Here is an 18184-nt window from a genome sequence, read left to right as displayed (position 1 = left end):
CGGGAAACTAAATATTTAGCTAATATGCAAATTTATTGTACGGGTCAACGGAAATACCAAAATAAAAGCTTCAAGAAAACCTCCCGTGCTAAAGTGTGCCGGTCGTGGTCAGGTTGTGTGTTTGCGCTCCTATCACGGTCACTTTTGACTGCCATGAGCTGCTTCAACTATTCCCTACCAGCATGTCCAGCGATTTAGCTGAAAACATTGGAAGAGCCGTTTTGTCGGCCATTCAACGATAGTGCACCCTCGACCTCACAAACGCCGCAGCACTTGGTAAATTTATTGTATAGCATTTTGGACGGGTTGATAGCAGTGTTAGCAAAACTAGCAAAGCTAAATTACTTAGCTAGTCCTCAATTATTTCATTTGGTAGGCAGCAGACAGAGATCGAACATCATACAACTCTATTTATTTATTTGGTAGGTAGGTAACAGTCGTTCTTGATGTAAATGTTTCCTTAGGAATCCAGCAATGCACCTGGACCAAGTAGACCTGCCGTCTCCACTGGGATACCATACCGCTCGGTAGGCCTTCTTACACATATCATTTAGCTGACTGATTTTTGTTTTTTCTTTGGTGTAATATGTCACCTTAAATTAAATCCTGTCAAAGTAATGATTCTGATTCTACATACATTTCATCTTCTTAGGGGTCCATCACTAGCAGTGTCACATCACCACCAACAACATTCACAAGTTTTACGTCATATTTTATTACTGTTTTTGCTGTGAAGTGTCTTTTGATTGCTCACTTTCATATTTTAAAACTATTGATAAAATATTACTCTCTAGCTAATCTGTCACCGTACAATTGCCTCAAATTACCCATCTTTTGTTATAGAATTGTGCTCATTGAGATTTTCTGTGCCGTGTTCTAGGATGGTTACCAAGGAAGGCTTCAGATTTCCAAAGAGGAATTGGAAAATGTTCTTTCCCTGAAAACATCTTTTACTGAAGCTGCATCTATCCTTTCCATCTCCAGGCCCACTCTGAGATATTATAGTTACTGCAGTAACTTATACAGAGTCAAAATTCAATGTAATCAGTGACCATGAGTTAGATCAGATAGTGTCCCAGATAAAAACTGAACATCCAAATGTTGGAGAAGTGATGCTGATGGGTCATCTGCGTTCCAAAAACATAGTGGTTCAAAGATGGCGCGTAAGAAAGTCACTGCGGAGGGTGGACTCGGCTGGTGTTCTATCCAGGAGAAGAACTGCAGTTGCTCGGCGAGTATATTCTGTGCCTCATCCAAATTTCATATGGCACATAGATGGAAATCACAAACTGATTCGTTGGAAGTTTGTTGTTCATGGTGCAATAGATGGATACAGCAGGATGTTGATGTTTCTTCAGTGCTCCAGCAATAATCGAGCTGAGACTGTGAAAGCCCTCTTTACTGCAGCTGTTGGACAATTTGGCAGACCCCTGCATATCAGGACTGATCATGGAGGAGAGAACGCTCAGATTTGGGAGGACATGCGAGCAAGCAGGGGTGAAAGCTCTGTCTTAATGGGAAGTTCTGTGCACAACCAGAGGATTGAGCGTTTCAACCGAGACTTAAACAACAACTGTAGCCGCATTTATGCACCTATATTTTATGAATTGGAATCACTTGGTATCCTAGACTTAGAAAATGCAACAGACCTATTTTGCCTTCATTATGTGTTTCTACCACGAATCAACCGCACTTTGAAGGAATTCAAAGCTGGATATAACAATCACTCTGTTTCCACTGAAGGTAATAGAACTCCCATCCAGCTTTTTTCCTGCGGAACTCATGTGTCTCATCGTCACAACCCAGAACTTTCTACAGCAGAGGTCTCCATACCCTCCTTGTCAAACTCTGAAAGTAGGTTTGTCCCATTAAATGACAGCGATTTACAAGAGCTATATACAAGCATTCACCCTTTTGAAGAAGACAACAATAATGGTAAAACATTGTCTCAACGAACACAGCAGTATATTTTTAACAAACTTGTAAATGTGTGACCTCAACCACAGGATACCAGTGATGTTCTAAAGAGTGATGACACTTAATATTCTTAAATGCTGTACAGTAAATGCATTTTTTGTACTACTGCAGAAGCCCCTCCCCTCTAGCAGTGATGCCTCCTGACACATAAGGACTCCGAGTTAATGACTGACAGTGACTCATAGGCTATTCAGAAGGCTACAACCACTTTTAGTTTATGGGTAAAACCAGTTATTCAGATTGCAGTAAAGATCAAATTCACACTGTAACAGTGTAATACAGTATAACAGTGAAAATTATCAACACGGAACAGTCAGTCTTTAAATCAATTCACAAGATTACCTACAGTATTGTTTTAATCATTGTAAAGTTGCAATAGTCTTAATAAATGTTGCTGTTAGATGTCTAAGTAATCCTGGCCTGTTCTACAAAGCATGTTTAGTATACTCTGTGCATAAACTGTTTTGAAATGTCCTTGTTTAAAAAAAAGAAAAAGCTTAATAAAATTATTGTATTACACCAGTGACTTTATTGATTTGTCGTTGAAAATACAGAGTTAGCATTTTTATAAATCTATTGAAGCTTTGAAAATTATTACATTTCAACATTAAATGCAGTCAGAATTTATTTCAACTATCTTGTATGAAGCAAAGTTACTTGAAACTACAATTAATGAACAGGATTAGAGTTAACAAACCCACCATTTTAATTTCACTTTTTTGGAACATGTTTAGATGGTGCTGAATAAAGCTCCATTCATGAGTGCTACTAAGAAGCAGTAATGAAAAGCATCATCATCAGCCATTGTTGTTTCATTCACAAAAAGCTGAAGCTCATTTGCACATGTGTGTGCAATCGGGAGATGTTTGCTTTCATCGTGAATGAATGTTATTTTAGGAGCTGGTTGAAAACCTATGGCTGGAACCTTGCTGCTCCCGGTGGCAAAAGCCAAGATGTGACCAGGCCTCAAAGCCTTCACAAATGCCTCTTCATCCTTGGTAAGAGTTCTTTCTCCAAGTGAGTCTCTCAGCTCTTTATCTAAAAACAAAGAAAAACCACCGTTAACCTGGGGACACTAAAATAGTTAAAGCTTGAGCTAACAACTAAATGATGGCTAATGTTTTTATAAAAAACACAGAGGTTCTGTCTTTGCCTTGCTTGTCAGTTGTAAGCTATCATACATCTTTATTCCTGTTTTGTGTGTGCGCATGTGACATAAAAAGACAAAGTTTTACTTTAGTGTCCCAAATTGTTTCATGGCCAGACTACATTATGTGAATTTCTGCTTACTTTCGACACACTGGAGAAATTCCCGAAATTTGACCACCATCAGCTCCTCTCTAACTCTTCTGTTGCTCCCAAGGACAGAATAGCTTGGCCTGAGAACCCCAGCAATTAAACTGGCTGTCAGATCTTTGTCCTCCCCCGATAGGTCAAGCAGAACACGCAAACTGGGGTTCTCTCTCAGGAGTGATAAAATCTAGACAGAAAAGTTTAAATAATGGTTAAATTCCCGTTTTAAATACAAAAAGTAGCTCACTCTAAATGATTATAAAACAATGACCAATTGATACAGAAAAAAAATAAATCTCACTCCATAGTAGGACAAGCCATCAGTTAGTTGATCGAAACAGCTTTGCCGTTGCAGAACTGCAAGGTATAGAGCTGCATTTTTCACAAACAGATCTTTATTGGCCATGGTGACTGTGAGTGGAAGACCTTCAACTTGATATCGCCATGAGTCGCAGCAGCTGACTGCTTCCTCCAAATCATGTTGAGTTGTTGCATTTACAACCTAAATATTTAAGAAAAACACTTTAAATGTTTGTTTTTTTTACCAGTGTACACAAATACTGCAGATGGTTCATTTTAATTGGACTCGAAACGTTTTTGTTTTGGTTTATTTGGCTGTATTTCACCAATATTTTTTTTTTTTAACAAAAAGGAAACAAATTGAAAATATAATACATGGAATTGCCTCTAATAACCAAAAGTGTATTTATTATATATTATAAAAGAAGACCAGAAGACTTGTGAATATAGGAAATATTACAATATTCTTGTTATAATATTGCAATTCACCTTTTTCAGATTCTCTCTTAACTCAGGGTCACCTATATTATCCGGTGTTAGGTGTACTTGAAGAATGTCTCCTGACACAATGTAGTCTACTACATGTGGAGAGAGAAAGGCAGGTGCTTCTCCACCTTGCACTATTATCGTGGACAACATCCTGCCAATGGTTTGATATACTCCATTTTGCAAGTGTAGGATGTTAAATTTCAGTGTGCATCCATTTGGTGTAGCTGAAAAATAACACACAAAAAAGTATATTCTGTACAGACCCCAAACTGATATCTTGAGATTGACAGACAAAAATGTATTACTTTTTTTTTTTACTGTTTCAGACACAGAACATAACAGATTTATTATCTGTAGTCATTTATTAACTTGTTAATGTTCTGTCAAACAATGTTCAGATCAGGTGGTTGTTGCGTTTGTAACATTATAAAAACGAGTGTTGTCAACAAGCCTTTAGGCCTTGAGTAAGTAAGTTAGTTAGTTTGACTGTGAAATCATATTACCTTCAAAAGCACCACTGTCCTGACAGATGGCCTTCACCAGTAAACGGAAAAACTCCCGCCTTGGCTCCCCAAGGTCAGCAGCATCTTCCTCTGTATCATGTTCATCGCTTGCAAATGTGACATAAAGCATCTCACAGCTTTCTGCAAACTTGGGTCTCTTGAACTGACGCAAAGCAGTCGACCACACATTGGCTCGACTGATATGGAGTTGTCTTGTTCCTGGTGTAATGACTTTCTCACTATGAGCTCTAAGAAGACCTTCAATTTCTTCTTTGCTGAGCTTCTTAAAAGACCTATATAAAAAAGGGACAATGACAAACAGATCTTGGGGAAAAATGGAAATTTGCTGTACATTTGACTCAAGTGCACAGAGTTACAACAGATAATTATGTTGTGATAGTCCATATTAAATTAGTCAGAAATGTAATGTAAATGTAAACCTTTGTAATTGTGTAACTGCAAAAAAATGATGCAAGTAAAGATGCAAATAAAATATTCAATTATCAAAGGTTACTTTCAAATCTTACCTTGAAATATGAACTTCACTCTGTCTATCAGACTCTTCTAGGAGGCTACGCTGAATTGCCTCTTCAAGAGCTTCATCTTCCTCCAGAAAAATAGGGCTAAGTAGATAAGAGATATTAGAAATCATAAAACATGTCAGCCTTGAAGAATTTCTCACACTACATCATTAAAAAAAAAAAATTAAATGTAAATCCTAAAGTTGCAGTCATTCAGCAAAAAAAACCCCAAACATGCAAATTGGAAACCTGCATCAAAACAATATCCTAAACAACATCTAAAATGAAGGATTTCTTTAACCCCTAGACAACAGCTTACACAAATTCTGCCACATTATATGGAAACATCTGCTGTCCCTCTGCCTGGCCCTCATTTTCACTCTCTTGAATGCAGCTCTCTGTTTCCTGATGCTTGGCCTCACTTTCACCTGGTGTTGTAGACAACGCATGATGCACTGAACAAAGGAAAGAAGGTCAGCATGACTTGCTTCATAATGTTAACAGAGCCTTTATATATCCTTATATTACTTTAAGTGAAAGTTGGGCACATATTCCTCCTTGGCTGTAATCACCTGGGATAATTCGTAAACATTAAAATGGTAAATGGCCTGTATTTGTATAGCGCTTTTACTAGTCCCCCCTAAGGACCCCAAAGCGCTTTTACACACCCAGTCATCCACCCATTCACACACACGTGGAGGCTACAGTTGTAGCCACAGCTGCCCTGGGGCAGACTGACAGAGGCGAGGCTGCCATATCGCGCCATTGGCCCTTCTGGCCAACACCAGTAGGCGGTAGGTGAAGTGTCTTGCCCAAGGACACAGCGACTGAGACTGTCTGAGCCGGGGCTCGAACCGGCAACCTTCCGATTACAAGGCAAACTCCCAACTCTTGAGCCACGATCGCCCCAATCGGACAAATTAATGATGCTCTCATCAAACAAACCCCCCAGGAATTATTACGCACTGCAGTAACAAAATCTAACTGGTCATCGAGCTTAGAACCTCACTAGGTTTTCATTCACGTCACATACCTCGTCTTCTCCGGCAGACTGGACTTTCAAAGTCACTGTCAGACAGCTCTTCTGGTTCCTCCTGAGGGAAAAGAAAGCATGTTCTACATAAAATCAAATACAGTTGCACCAAATCACTGGTAACACAGAGGCACATGGCTGCACTAAAAACTGTTTACACCTGCTGAAACTGCAATATTAATTAATACAATTAATAAAATTATGTTAAGGGAACAGACTCACTTTTTAGACAATAAATATTTCTGCACTGCAATATAAAATGTTTACCTGTGCAGGTTTTTGTATCCCTGCCATTATATAGAGGCAGGTGGTGGAACAAATCGAGCCAACTTCTTGGCCACCCCAAAGAAAACTGCTAGAAACATTTGGTTTCATTAGTCGTTTACATCCTCTAATTGTACTCAAATACTCAAAAGGGAATGTCTGGCCAGTTGACAGTGCAAATGTTCTTCTGAAGATTGCTGCTATTTCTTCTCTAAGTTGTGCTTCAGACCAGTCAGATGTAAAGGAGATCTTCCCAATAAGGCCATCTTGTGCTAGTTTTGCTCGTGAATCTCCTCACGGTATGAGAAACGTTGATGCTGAAGACAAGGGCAAGCACACAACATCTTTTGTATAGTGTTTGCAGGTCTTGTTTTTTTCTCACAAAATGTGAGCGCGTAGCATGAGCTTGAGGAACTGATGGAAGAGGAACCTGAAATGAATTCAAACACAGATACAGATAGACACCTATGCATTACAATACATCCGTAAGGTTTCTGTTATCTGTTCATTAAAAACAAACAAACAAACTGTAGACTCAGACCATCTTACTATCGTCTACCCATTACACAGAAAACTGAACCTTTTGTATCTTGTAGATTAGCATTTGGTGATTTTTGGTCAAGCTGGTGATTCAGTTCCCAGGTGCTCTAATCTAGAGCTCCCAATGGGTTTATCCGAGTATGACTGTGTGCGAATGTTGGACAGAAAAAGTGCTTGTATTAATCTGTGCCTGTGAATGGGTAAATGAGATCTGTTGTATAAAGTGCTTTGAGCACTCAATTAGAGTAGAAAAGGTCTGCAGTTAGGTCAGTGTGTATTTGGACCCTAACAAGTTTTATTTTGTTGCCCGTTTACTGAAACATTTTCCAATCATAAATATATCATGGACATGATGTGCAGACTCAGCTTTAATTTAGGGTATCCATATTAAAATGATGATGTCATTACCAATTAAGCAGATAAAAGGCCTGGAATTGATTTGAGACGTAGTGTTTGCATTTTGAAAATTTTACTGTGAACAGACAACATGCGGTCAAAGAGAACATAACAGAAAAAAGAAAATTAAGAAATTAATACAGCCACTACAGTGACCATCAAAACGATGAAAAATATTGACGTAAAATTTATTTTGCGACACCACAGAACAAATGATAGCGTATAATATGAAATGATAGATGTTTTCATATCGTCATATCGAACAGCCCTAATACAGAGGGTTCACTGCAAGCTGCAAGCCACTCATAAGCCTCAAGAATAGAAAGGCTAGAATGGACTTAACAAAAAAAAAAAAAAAAACATCTAGTAAAAGCCAGCTAAATTTTGGAAAAACATTCTTTGGACAGATAAAACCAAGATCAACCTCTACCAGAATGATGGCAAGAAAAAAGTATGGAGAAGGGTGGAACGACTCATGATCCAAAGCATACCACATCATCTGTAAAACATGGCAGAGGCAGTGTGATGGTTTGGGCGTGCATGGCTGCCAGTGGCACTGGTAGTGTTTACTGAATATGTGACACAGGACTGAAGCAGCTGAATGTGTTCAGAGACATACTTGTCTGCTTAAGTCTAGCTAAAAGTAGTCACATTGATTGGGCAGCATTTCATAATAAAGGTGGAAGATGACCCAAAACATACAGTCTAAGCACCCCATGACTTTAATAAAATAAAGAAATAGAATATTCTTGAATGGCCAAGTCAGTCACTGGATTTTAACCCAATTGAGCATACATTTCAGTTGTTGAAGACTAAATTTAGGACAGAAAGGCCCACAAACAAACAGCAACTGAAAGTCAATGCAGTAAAGGCCTGGCAGAGCCTTTACAAATTAATTTTTCCCCCTCACATTTTTATGCATTCATTTAGTTCAACCCACTGAATTAAAACTTAAAGTCTGCACTTCAACTGCATTGGAGTAGTTTCATTTTTAATTCATTCTGGTAATGTACAGAAGCAACATTAGAAAATGTGTCTGTATCCAACTACTTATGGACCTGACTGTATATCAAAACCAGTCAGCTAAGATAAGATAACATACCTTTATTAGTCCCACAAGGGGAAATTTCATGATAAATAAATTAAATGATATGTGTAAGAAGGCCTACCGAGCGGTATGGTATCCCAGTGGAGACGGCAGGTCTACTTGGTCCAGGTGCATTGCTGGATTCCTAAGGAAACATTTACATCAAGAACGACTGTTACGTACCTACCAAATAAATAAATAGAGTTGCATGATGTTCGATCTCTGTCTGCTGCCTACCAAATGAAATAATTGAGGACTAGCTAAGTAATTTAGCTTTGGTAGTTTTGCTAACACTGCTATCAACCCGTCCAAAATGCTATACAATAAACTTACCAAGTGCTGCGGCGTTTGTGAGGTCGAGGGTGCACTATCGTTGAATGGCCGACAAAACGGCTCTTCCAATGTTTTCAGCTAAATCGCTGGACATGCTGGTAGGGAATAGTTGAAGCAGCTCATGGCAGTCAAAAGTGACCGTGATAGGAGCGCAAACACAGAACCTGACCACGACCGGCACACTTTAGCACGGGAGGTTTTCTTGAAGCTTTTATTTTGGTATTTCCGTTGACCCGTACAATAAATTTGCATATTAGCTAAATATTTAGTTTCCCGTAACATTTAGATTAACATTTAACATTTAGATTAATTAACATTTAGATTTATAAACATTTAGATTTAACATTTAACATTTAGATTTATATATAACATTTAGATTTAACATTTAACATTTAGATTTATATATAACATTTAGATTTAACATTTAACATTTAGATTTATATATAACATTTAGATTTAACATTTAACATTTAACATTTAGATTTAACATTTAACATTTAGATTTATATATAACATTTAGATTTAACATTTAACATTTAGATTTATATATAACATTTAGATTTAACATTTAACATTTAGATTTATATATAACATTTAGATTTATATATAACATTTAGATTTAACATTTAACATTTAGATTTATATATAACATTTAGATTTAACATTTAACATTTAGATTTATATATAACATTTAGATTTAACATTTAACATTTAACATTTAGATTTAACATTTAAAATCCTGTTTTAAATATGAAAAGTTACAAATGTTTTACTAAATGTTGTAAAAAAAAATGACTCGAAAAAACATGTTTTTGTAAGATTTAGAGCTAAAGGTGGAAAAATGTTGCTGTTAATTTCGGCATGTTTCAGTTTACAAACGGCGCCCCATAAAAAAATACATACATTTTGAACCGAATGGTATGCTGCAAATCTAAACCGCGCAATAATTCAGCTTTATATCCATACATCTTTTTTGGACTGCCTTTGTTAAGGCTTTCTAAAAGTAAAAGAGAGTTGTCAACGCTCATGTATTACGTGCGTAATTTGACTGCTGTGAGCTGGTCCAGTCGGCTAGCCTACTTCTCCCGTCAACGGCGACCCGACAACTTTTCCTAAGCAGCGTCACTGCTGCAGGGGTCGAACCCACTCACAGATGCAGGACAGCAGTCAGACAGACGGGCTGCGGTCAGTCAGCAGGAAAAGCCCCACCTGTCCACACCACTGATGTGAGGGGGTGAGTGCTGACACAGCCCCTCAGTCAGCGCACGGACCGCAGGCTCACACTGAGGAGAGCATGTCTCTGCTGAAGGAGCGCGGCAGGGAGCTCGAGCGCTTCGACGGACTGTCGCTCATTTACTGGTACGTGAACAAGCGCGTGTGCGTCCGGCACGGACTAGAGAGTGGGCGCTGTGCGCCTCTTCTGTGCGCAGAGTACGGTAGGAGACGCGCACGCCTACGCTGCGTTCAATCTCACACTGGAACGAACGCATCACTAAAATGTGAAGACTCGAGCGACAGTTTTGTCCTGTGCTCATACAACATTACTGATCGGGCAAGTGACTTTAAGGTGAATCTAAATTTCCAACAATAAATTCCAGAAAAGGTCGCGAGAACTTGAAAAGCCAGCTTTGAGGTCAAAGTCACAGACTTGTCAGGGGCAAAGAAGGCACGGTAAGAAAAGCTGTTGTTTTCAGAATAACATAAAATCACCACGGTCCTCTTCATGGATGCTTCTCATTAAACGGAGATTTTTTCTCCCCTGAAATAATCATAAATTACTGTAGAAGCATGATTTCATTTGGTCCTCCAGCTAAGTATTGGTCGTGTGACCAGGTAGAGCCATCCTGCCAGTCTAACAGATGCTTCCTTGAAAACAATCCTCACATTTTATCCTTCCTCCATATATTTGTGATTTAATAATCCCAGAGAATAGTCACGTTTATCTCTTAATTAAAGCCTTAATAAGCAGCTGAAATAAACAGGTAAACAGCCAAAGCAGACACTAACAACATGTACACTGTGTGTTTCGGTGAAATGTGAGAGCATGTATGAGGTGACAGTGACTGTTTGTTTTATTTTCTTTGTCAGATGTCATATTGGACTACACTGATACAACATTCCAAATAAAAAGGACCTTTGGCATTTTCCTGAGTTTTCCAAAGGAAAGCAGATAAATATATCTATCCAGTCCTGTTTGTGGAGGACGTGGTGCAGTTTGGAGAGGAACGGTTCATTTTGTGCTTGTGTTATGTCCCGAGGGAAGGAGTCAGTCAGCTAAATGTATTTGCTGAGTGGACATTGAAGCTGGATCAGCTGGAACGCTTAAATGCAAGCTGAAGGGAGGTAATAGAACGCTGCTGTGGGCCCCCCACTCTGGATGACACCCATCTTTAGCTAGTTGTTTCTCCAAAACAGAGCCTCCCTCGAGTTTCCCTCATGATTCTCTCCTCTCAGAAGTTGCCTGAGCTCTGGGACTACTTTCTGATTTATGTCTCAGGAGCACTAGAGTTTAACCCTGACAGCGAAGACATAGACTTGGGACTGTTTCCTCTCAGGATGAACCCCACCATTAAGACCAGGTAGGTGACGCTCAGAGGAAGTATTCACAGAAGCAGGGAAAACGCATCTTCACATTGCTCCCACGACAGAGTTCGGTCAGTCTGGGTTGCTTGGAAATTAATTAATGTTAAAAGGAAACAATTGATGATTTATATCATCATAATAATATAAATCTCCAGGGATATTCTGTGAAAATTACGTGTTTTTTTTTAGATATTACAAGCGTCTGAAAATTGTGTATTTTGGTACAGCTGTCACTGAGCAGCTGGTTAGAGCTGAACCTTTTGTCTTCAGCTGGCATCCACACATGTACATGTACTTTAGCATGTACTGACACTGCACATGTAGTTTTTGTGCGCACCGTTTTCATCATTCTTGAAACGGCTGTGTAGCTTGGTCTGCTCCTTTTTCACACATGTCCTGTGATCATGTGACAGTAATCATCAGTGTAGTGTCTCCTTTGTGTGACCAAGACAAAGGAGATTTCTCGTACTGAAGCTGTAGGAAGAAGGACATTGGTGAGGCTGACGGCAGCTCTGGCTTTATTTGAAACAGACCCCTCTATCTGCTTGGTTATCACAGACACGAGAGTGCTTATGTAAACAGCAGCTGTTGTCATTTTGTCATTTTCATGGAAAGTTGGTTGTGCGTGAGTATGCATATGTTTGGTCAAAGGGTCAATTCTGTTTATAAAGTTATGAAGTAAGAAGAACATCATTAACACTGGTTGTCATCATTCAGGACTCCAAGACATCAGCAGTCTGCTGTCATTATGGCTGCTGTCTATGTGACATAACTGCTGTTACCAGCAGGTTCAGTCATGCAGGCGAAAGTGCTTTTGCTGAGTGCTGAAGTGCTTGTGGAGAGTAATCAGATTACCTATCAGCATTGGTGCTTTAATTAAATTACAATTGTATTCTCTTACTGTTTGAAGCTCCTGTCTTGTTAAGAGTAGCACATGGAGCGTAAATCACAGTTGCAGCTCCTGGAAACAGAATGTTAAGACAGATGGTACACTGCTGAGCACAAGACTAATGTTTGATACTTCTTCTCTGACACACACATCCAGCTGGTATTGTTCAGATATCACAATGTCTGCCTCACTGATATAATGCAAGGGGGCCTTTACAGGTTTGTATTGTTATCTTTTTTTTATCAGGTGACTCAAACCTTTTTTTCAGTAGTAAAAAAGGTGTTTGAGTCCCATTAAAGTCCCCCAACACAGAACCAGGCAGATGTAGGTGTGATTTTTAAGGTCGTTTCATTTTTAATCGTCTGGATGTTCGAAAAAACAGCTGAAACTTGTGGAAAGAGGAGATGGACTTAAAAACTCCATGGATGCACTGGAAGAGATGAAAAGACTATTTTTCATCTCTGAAAAATAGAGATAATACATCCAATATTAGATTATACATGGAACAAATAAATGTCTCCCTGCTTAGTGAGAAGTGCAGGTCTCTCTCTCAGTTCTTCATTCGTCGTTGTTTGGGGGGAACGATGGTTTCACAGTTGTGTACTGTGAGTTCAGACATTAACTTCCAGTTTGGATTCAGGAGACAGGCACCCTCTTTACTTTTAAAACTTTCCTTTTTGATAAAGCATATAGTTAGGGCTGAATCACGTGACCTTAAATCCTTCCTTAGTTACACTGCACCGGCTATAGGCTTCTGCGGGTTTCTCATGATGCACTGATTGATCTTCTTCACTCACCTTTTTAAACAACACTCTGCCTTTAATAATTAGTTATTATAAATCTCTGGCTCTTTTCCACAGCCTGTCTTTGTGCTGTTCTCCCCTCACCCTCAGTGAGTTGCGGCAGATTGAGCCTGGTTCTGTCAGAGGTTTCTTGCTATAATTTCAGAACTGCAGGTGCTGGAAACATTCCTCAGAGAATTTGATCCACGTTGATAGTTGTTGATAATGATGATGATGATATTCATACAGTTGTTGTAGTTTCACTACATTTCAAGGCCATGTGAGTACCAGTTTGACATGATATGGGATTTGTAACATGGTGTGTTATCCTGCTGGAAGGAGCCATCAGAAGATGATACACTGTACCATAAAAGGATGGACACTGTCAGCAGCAACACTCAGGTCGGACTGTGGAATGTAAACAATGCTTCGTTGATATTACGGAGGACAAAGTGTGCCAAGAAAATGCTTCAAGTTGCTACCATATACCATATTAGCAAGTGGAGTCCTTCAAATTCCTTGGTGTCCACATCTCTGTGGACCTCTGCTGGTCAGCTAACATCATGGCCCTAGTCAAGAAAGCCCAGCAGTGGCTACACTTCCTAAGGGTGCTCAGGAAGGAGCACCTAAACACTCCGCTACTGGTGACCTTCTACAGATCCACTATCGAGAGCCTGCTGACCTGTGCTGCATGGAGGCAAACAGGAAGAGACTACAGAGGGTGGTAAACACAGCACAAAGAATCATCGGCTGCCCTCCTTGTCTGCCATCTATAACTCCCTTTGTCTCAGCAGGGCCAGAAACATCCTGAAGCACATTACCCACCCCGGCTACCATCTTTTTAACCTACTGCCGTCTGGCAGGCGCTTCAGATCCATACGGGCCAGAACAAACTCAGGGACAGCTTCTTCCCTAAAGCTATCACCATACTCTACTTAAACTTGCACAAAAAGTAATCTGCACTGAAATATCATCAATTCTCTGCCTGTCTGTCTCTGTCATCCAGCAGCACAGTACCTGTAATACCTACAGCATGTTCTAATCGCTCTAATGGGATATTATGGTCGACAGTATCAAACGCTGCACTGAGGTCTAGCAGGACAAGCACAGAGATGAGTCCACTGTCAGAGGCCATAAGAAGATCATTTGTAACCTTCACTAAAGCTGTTTCTGTGCTGTGCTGAGCTCTGAAACCTGACTGAAACTCTTCAAATAAACCATTCCTCTGCAGATGATCTGTTAGCTGTTTGACAACTACTCTTTCAAGGATGTTTGATATAAAGGAAGGTTGGAGATTGGCCTATAATTAGCTAAGACTGCTGGGTCTAGAGATGCTTTTTGAGTAAAGGTTTAACTACAGCCAGCTTGAAGGCCTGTGGTACATAGCCGATCATTAGAGATAGGTTGATCATATTTAAGATCGAAGAATTAATTAATGGCAGGACTTCTTTGAGCAGTTTTGTAGGAATGGGGTCTAAAAGACACGTTGATGGTTTGGAGGAAGTAATTATTGAAGTTAACTCAGAAAGATCAATTGGAGAAAAAGAGTCTAACTTAACATCAATGGTACTAAGAGTAGCTGTAGATAATATTACATCTGTGAAAACTACAAACAGCTGGAGAACTACTGAAGTTAACTCAGAATAAATAAAAGAAAGTCTGGCTTTTTGGAAGAAAAATATAAAGAAGAAAGGGGAGGCGCAAGATGCTGATGATGTTGAAAATCATGTATTCAAATAAAACCTTCAGGAGTTATTTGATCATTAAGTTGTCTCATTTTAGAAAAGCTGTTGGTTAACCTTTGTATATAGTTCTGTGTTGTTTGTTTGACCTGATGTCCTTCACCCTATCTTCACTGTGAGTTTGACCCCAGGCTGTGACAGGTGTGACTGGATGCACTTTGACAGGTTTCACAACTCATGTCCTGTGGAATTCAGGCCCCTGGTGGCAGCAGACATCACTTTGCTGTGACAAAGGAAAACAACATGCTCTCATTTAGTCACCTGGTCTTATCATCTTTGTCTGACACATTGGTAAGATGTGTCCTTCATTCACTCTTGTGTCAAGGTCATTATATTGAGCACAGCATGGCAGCTCATAACTGTGTTGGAGCTTCAAGTCTATTTTTGGTGCAGCTGGCTCTCTTTTTACAAGGTAAATAACCTTGGTAACGTAGCTGAACACATAACCTGGTAAGCTGCAAGTTATGCTCAGAGCTTTGTCTAAAAAGCACTGCTTCTCTTATTTACTAGGGGTGGGGGGAAAAATCGATACTGTGTAGTATCGTGATATTTTGTTTGCTAATAATGTATCGATACAGGGACAGCAGAAATCGATATTTTGTTACAAACAATTTTTTCTCTGAAGTCAACATGCTCTGGAGTCAGAGCATGTTGACTTCAGAGCATGTTGATCCTTTTTCTGAGCAAGAATCCTGACATTCCTTCACTGTCCAAATGTGTTTAACTTTTTTTTTTGGCAGCAATAAACATGACAGTTTACTTATTTTAATTTAAGACATGTTTAATTTTAATTAAGTTTAAAACTTTTTTTTATTTAATGTAAATTATATATTTTTAAAATTTACTTTCAAATTCTTCAGTTGCTGAAGGGGCTGCATAGTTTTCATAAATTGCATAGTTCAGAATAGCTATAATTGTACCAGATGGTTGCATTCAGTTAAGTTGAACTAGACTGTAATACAAACCGTTCAGTTTGTCAACAATAGAACTGACTGAAATGAGAGAAAGACTGAGTGTGAGACTTTGATATTAGATAAAATGAATATTGATAAAGTTTACCTTTATGTGCAGAATTTAAATATCGCAAAATATTTTTAAAAAATTGCAATAATATCGTATCGTGCGTTAAGTATTGTGATAATATCATATCGCGAGTTGTATGGTGATTCCCACCTCTATTATTTACAGTGTGCTTTAAGTGCATAATTGCCATTTATATATGGAAACTGTTGAGTGGTACGTCCCTAAAAGACATAATAGATTCTATAAGTACAGACCAGACATGTACACACTAAATATACATACGTATACATATACATACACATAGAAGGTGCATTATGCATGAATTACACGGTCACAGCATTGCTTTCTTGTCTTAACTGCAGAAAGTGTTGCTTTTTTATAATAGAGTCCCATAACCCGTTCCTTTGATAATGTGTCTGATTGGAGTAGATGGTGCTCAGGTCACTGATTTTGTGAGGAACGGGAAGCCGACGGGTAAAGAGATCGTTTTGTTTTTTATTGGATTACGTTGTTGAAGAGAAATTTTTTAAGCCATGTTTCCGAAGTAAGAGCCGACAGATGGTCTGGATATACCAAATATAACGTCACACTCCAGCTCACATGTTAGTCTGCTCCAAGCATTCCCACAAAGGTCAGAGTTTTGTAGTAGTTAATACGTCATTTTTCTTAACATAATTGGTGATATAGGTTACAAGCAAGTCTGGCGCTGAACAGAAATTGTCGCACTATGCTCCTTTGTTTATTGTGCATAAATAGTGAATTGTCCTGACACAATATTGCGTTTCGCTTCTGTTATTATGGTACATTGACAAAAACATATACTTTTATTCACAGGATAAAACAGTTGTTTTGTATCACTAATTGCCCAGTACGATTACAGCATACAGTATTATTGTCACTGCTACATTTCTGTAATGAACCAGAAATTATTTCCACTACTAATTAATTACCGTTGAGCTCAAAGGTCATATTAATAAACAGTTAACGAATGTGTATTTATGACGACGATTTGTGAGACTGGTAAACTTACCTTTGTTCGTACGATGGTCTTTCGTTCTACACGGTGCGTTTCAAGGTCCTTCACCCATCCGTCGCTAAACTGTTCCTGGGCTTGTTGCATGAAGTTACTAAACTTCATGAGTGTATGCACTCACTCCAAGAACCGTATAATTATAAATCTGAGCGTGGTGAAAGTTGGGCAGCACGCTGACGTCTTTTGTCCACTCTGTGTGCTCGTGAGGGTCTGACCCTTTCACTCCTTTGATTTTTTCCTCGTATCTTTTCTTTGTCTTTTCATCGAGTCTGTCTTTGTACGGACCGGCATTGTTCTCCTTTTGTTTTGTACATTCATTTTTTGTGCGGCAAAGAAAAAACAAGAAGGTATTGGAACCGGAGAATGAACGTTTTGCGGTGCTGCAAATGCTTGCATTTGATGCGGTACTTGGATTGTTTTGCCACGAGTTCCCGGCATGCAATGCGTGAAAATCACGTGATTGCTAAACAAGGGGGAGGGTGCATCCGGCCTCCTCGGCTGTAATTGGTCCAGCCCAGAGTCGATCATGACCAATTGGCCAATCCAACACCTTTCATTATATATACCCTTCCTTAAAAATAAAAAAAAAAGCCATCGGCCCATAAAAACAAAAAATCGCCAGCGGCCCACCGGGCAAATGCCCGGTATGCCCGATGGCCAGTCCAGCTATGACTACGACGTAATGGGAAACTCACAGAGAAACTCGCGGAATCTTCCACTGACCGCTGCGGCACACCTGCACCAGGGTAAACCTCCGCCTACCCCACTCCTGCTTTACAGGTGAAAATAGAGCAACAGGACCGCTGAGTCTTTGACTTTATTTATTTTCTGCTGTGTTTTACTTGCATCTATTTGAAAGAGTGAGTGTAAACACAAAAAAAATTTATTTTATGTGCTGGAATGTGCAGAAAATAGGTTTAAATGTTAAACAAATTTCTTCCAGTCAGAGAATGGTGCATATAATTAAATTTTTGCTTGATGCATAAAGTTAAAAGATTAAAACTGATAAACAAGTTAAAAAAAGAGACTTTTCCATTTGATTACATTTTGTATGATGGATTATGTAGAAAAAGTAGAATTGGGCTGAAAGATCTATCGCTTTATCACCTACTCAGGTTGTAAATCGTGTTTTTAAAAAGTAACTAAGTAACTAAGTAATTAATTACTTTTGAAAATAAGTAATCAGTAAAGTAACGGGATTACTGTTTGGGGGAAGTAATCAGTAATTAGTTACTGATTACTTTTTTCAAGTAACTTGACCAACACTGGAATTGAATATGTTTCTTCTATCAGCTGTATGCTCCTGTTGACTGATGGCTATATATAATGGAAGACCAGCATGTCTTCTTGTTGCTGTTGTGGAAACGTGTGCATGTGCAGTATACACATGGTGTGT

The 18184-nt window shown here is 39.0% G+C and overlaps 1 protein-coding gene and 1 long non-coding RNA gene across 2 annotated transcripts in view; one reads left to right on the top strand and one right to left on the bottom strand.

Annotated features, from left to right (window-relative positions):
• Positions 1-287: 287 nt before the first annotated feature.
• LOC120717156 lies at positions 288-2458 on the top strand. Its single transcript, XR_005692100.1, has 2 exons — positions 288-527; positions 881-2458. It is a non-coding gene; the product is annotated as an uncharacterized LOC120717156 (long non-coding RNA).
• Positions 2459-2485: 27 nt separating this feature from the next.
• LOC120717155 (G2/M phase-specific E3 ubiquitin-protein ligase-like) overlaps positions 2486-18184 on the bottom strand; it is a 29984-nt gene continuing 14285 nt past the window's right edge. Inside the window, exons 3-11 of the mRNA XM_040005019.1 lie at positions 6384-6670; positions 6117-6177; positions 5403-5538; positions 5090-5185; positions 4563-4855; positions 4060-4283; positions 3572-3772; positions 3268-3457; positions 2486-3015 (exon numbers count right to left, since the gene is read on the bottom strand). Coding sequence (XP_039860953.1) covers positions 2708-3015; positions 3268-3457; positions 3572-3772; positions 4060-4283; positions 4563-4855; positions 5090-5185; positions 5403-5538; positions 6117-6177; positions 6384-6491 — 1617 coding nt within the window. The 5' untranslated portion in view covers positions 6492-6670 and the 3' untranslated portion in view covers positions 2486-2707. The remainder of the gene's footprint in view (positions 3016-3267; positions 3458-3571; positions 3773-4059; positions 4284-4562; positions 4856-5089; positions 5186-5402; positions 5539-6116; positions 6178-6383; positions 6671-18184) is intronic.

This window comes from Simochromis diagramma, unplaced genomic scaffold, assembly GCF_900408965.1.
Source record: "Simochromis diagramma unplaced genomic scaffold, fSimDia1.1 OVJJ01000494.1, whole genome shotgun sequence".
Lineage (NCBI taxonomy): Eukaryota > Metazoa > Chordata > Actinopteri > Cichliformes > Cichlidae > Simochromis > Simochromis diagramma.
The sequence above is the reverse complement of the archived record's forward strand: the minus strand, read 5'-3'. Positions and strand labels throughout refer to the sequence as shown.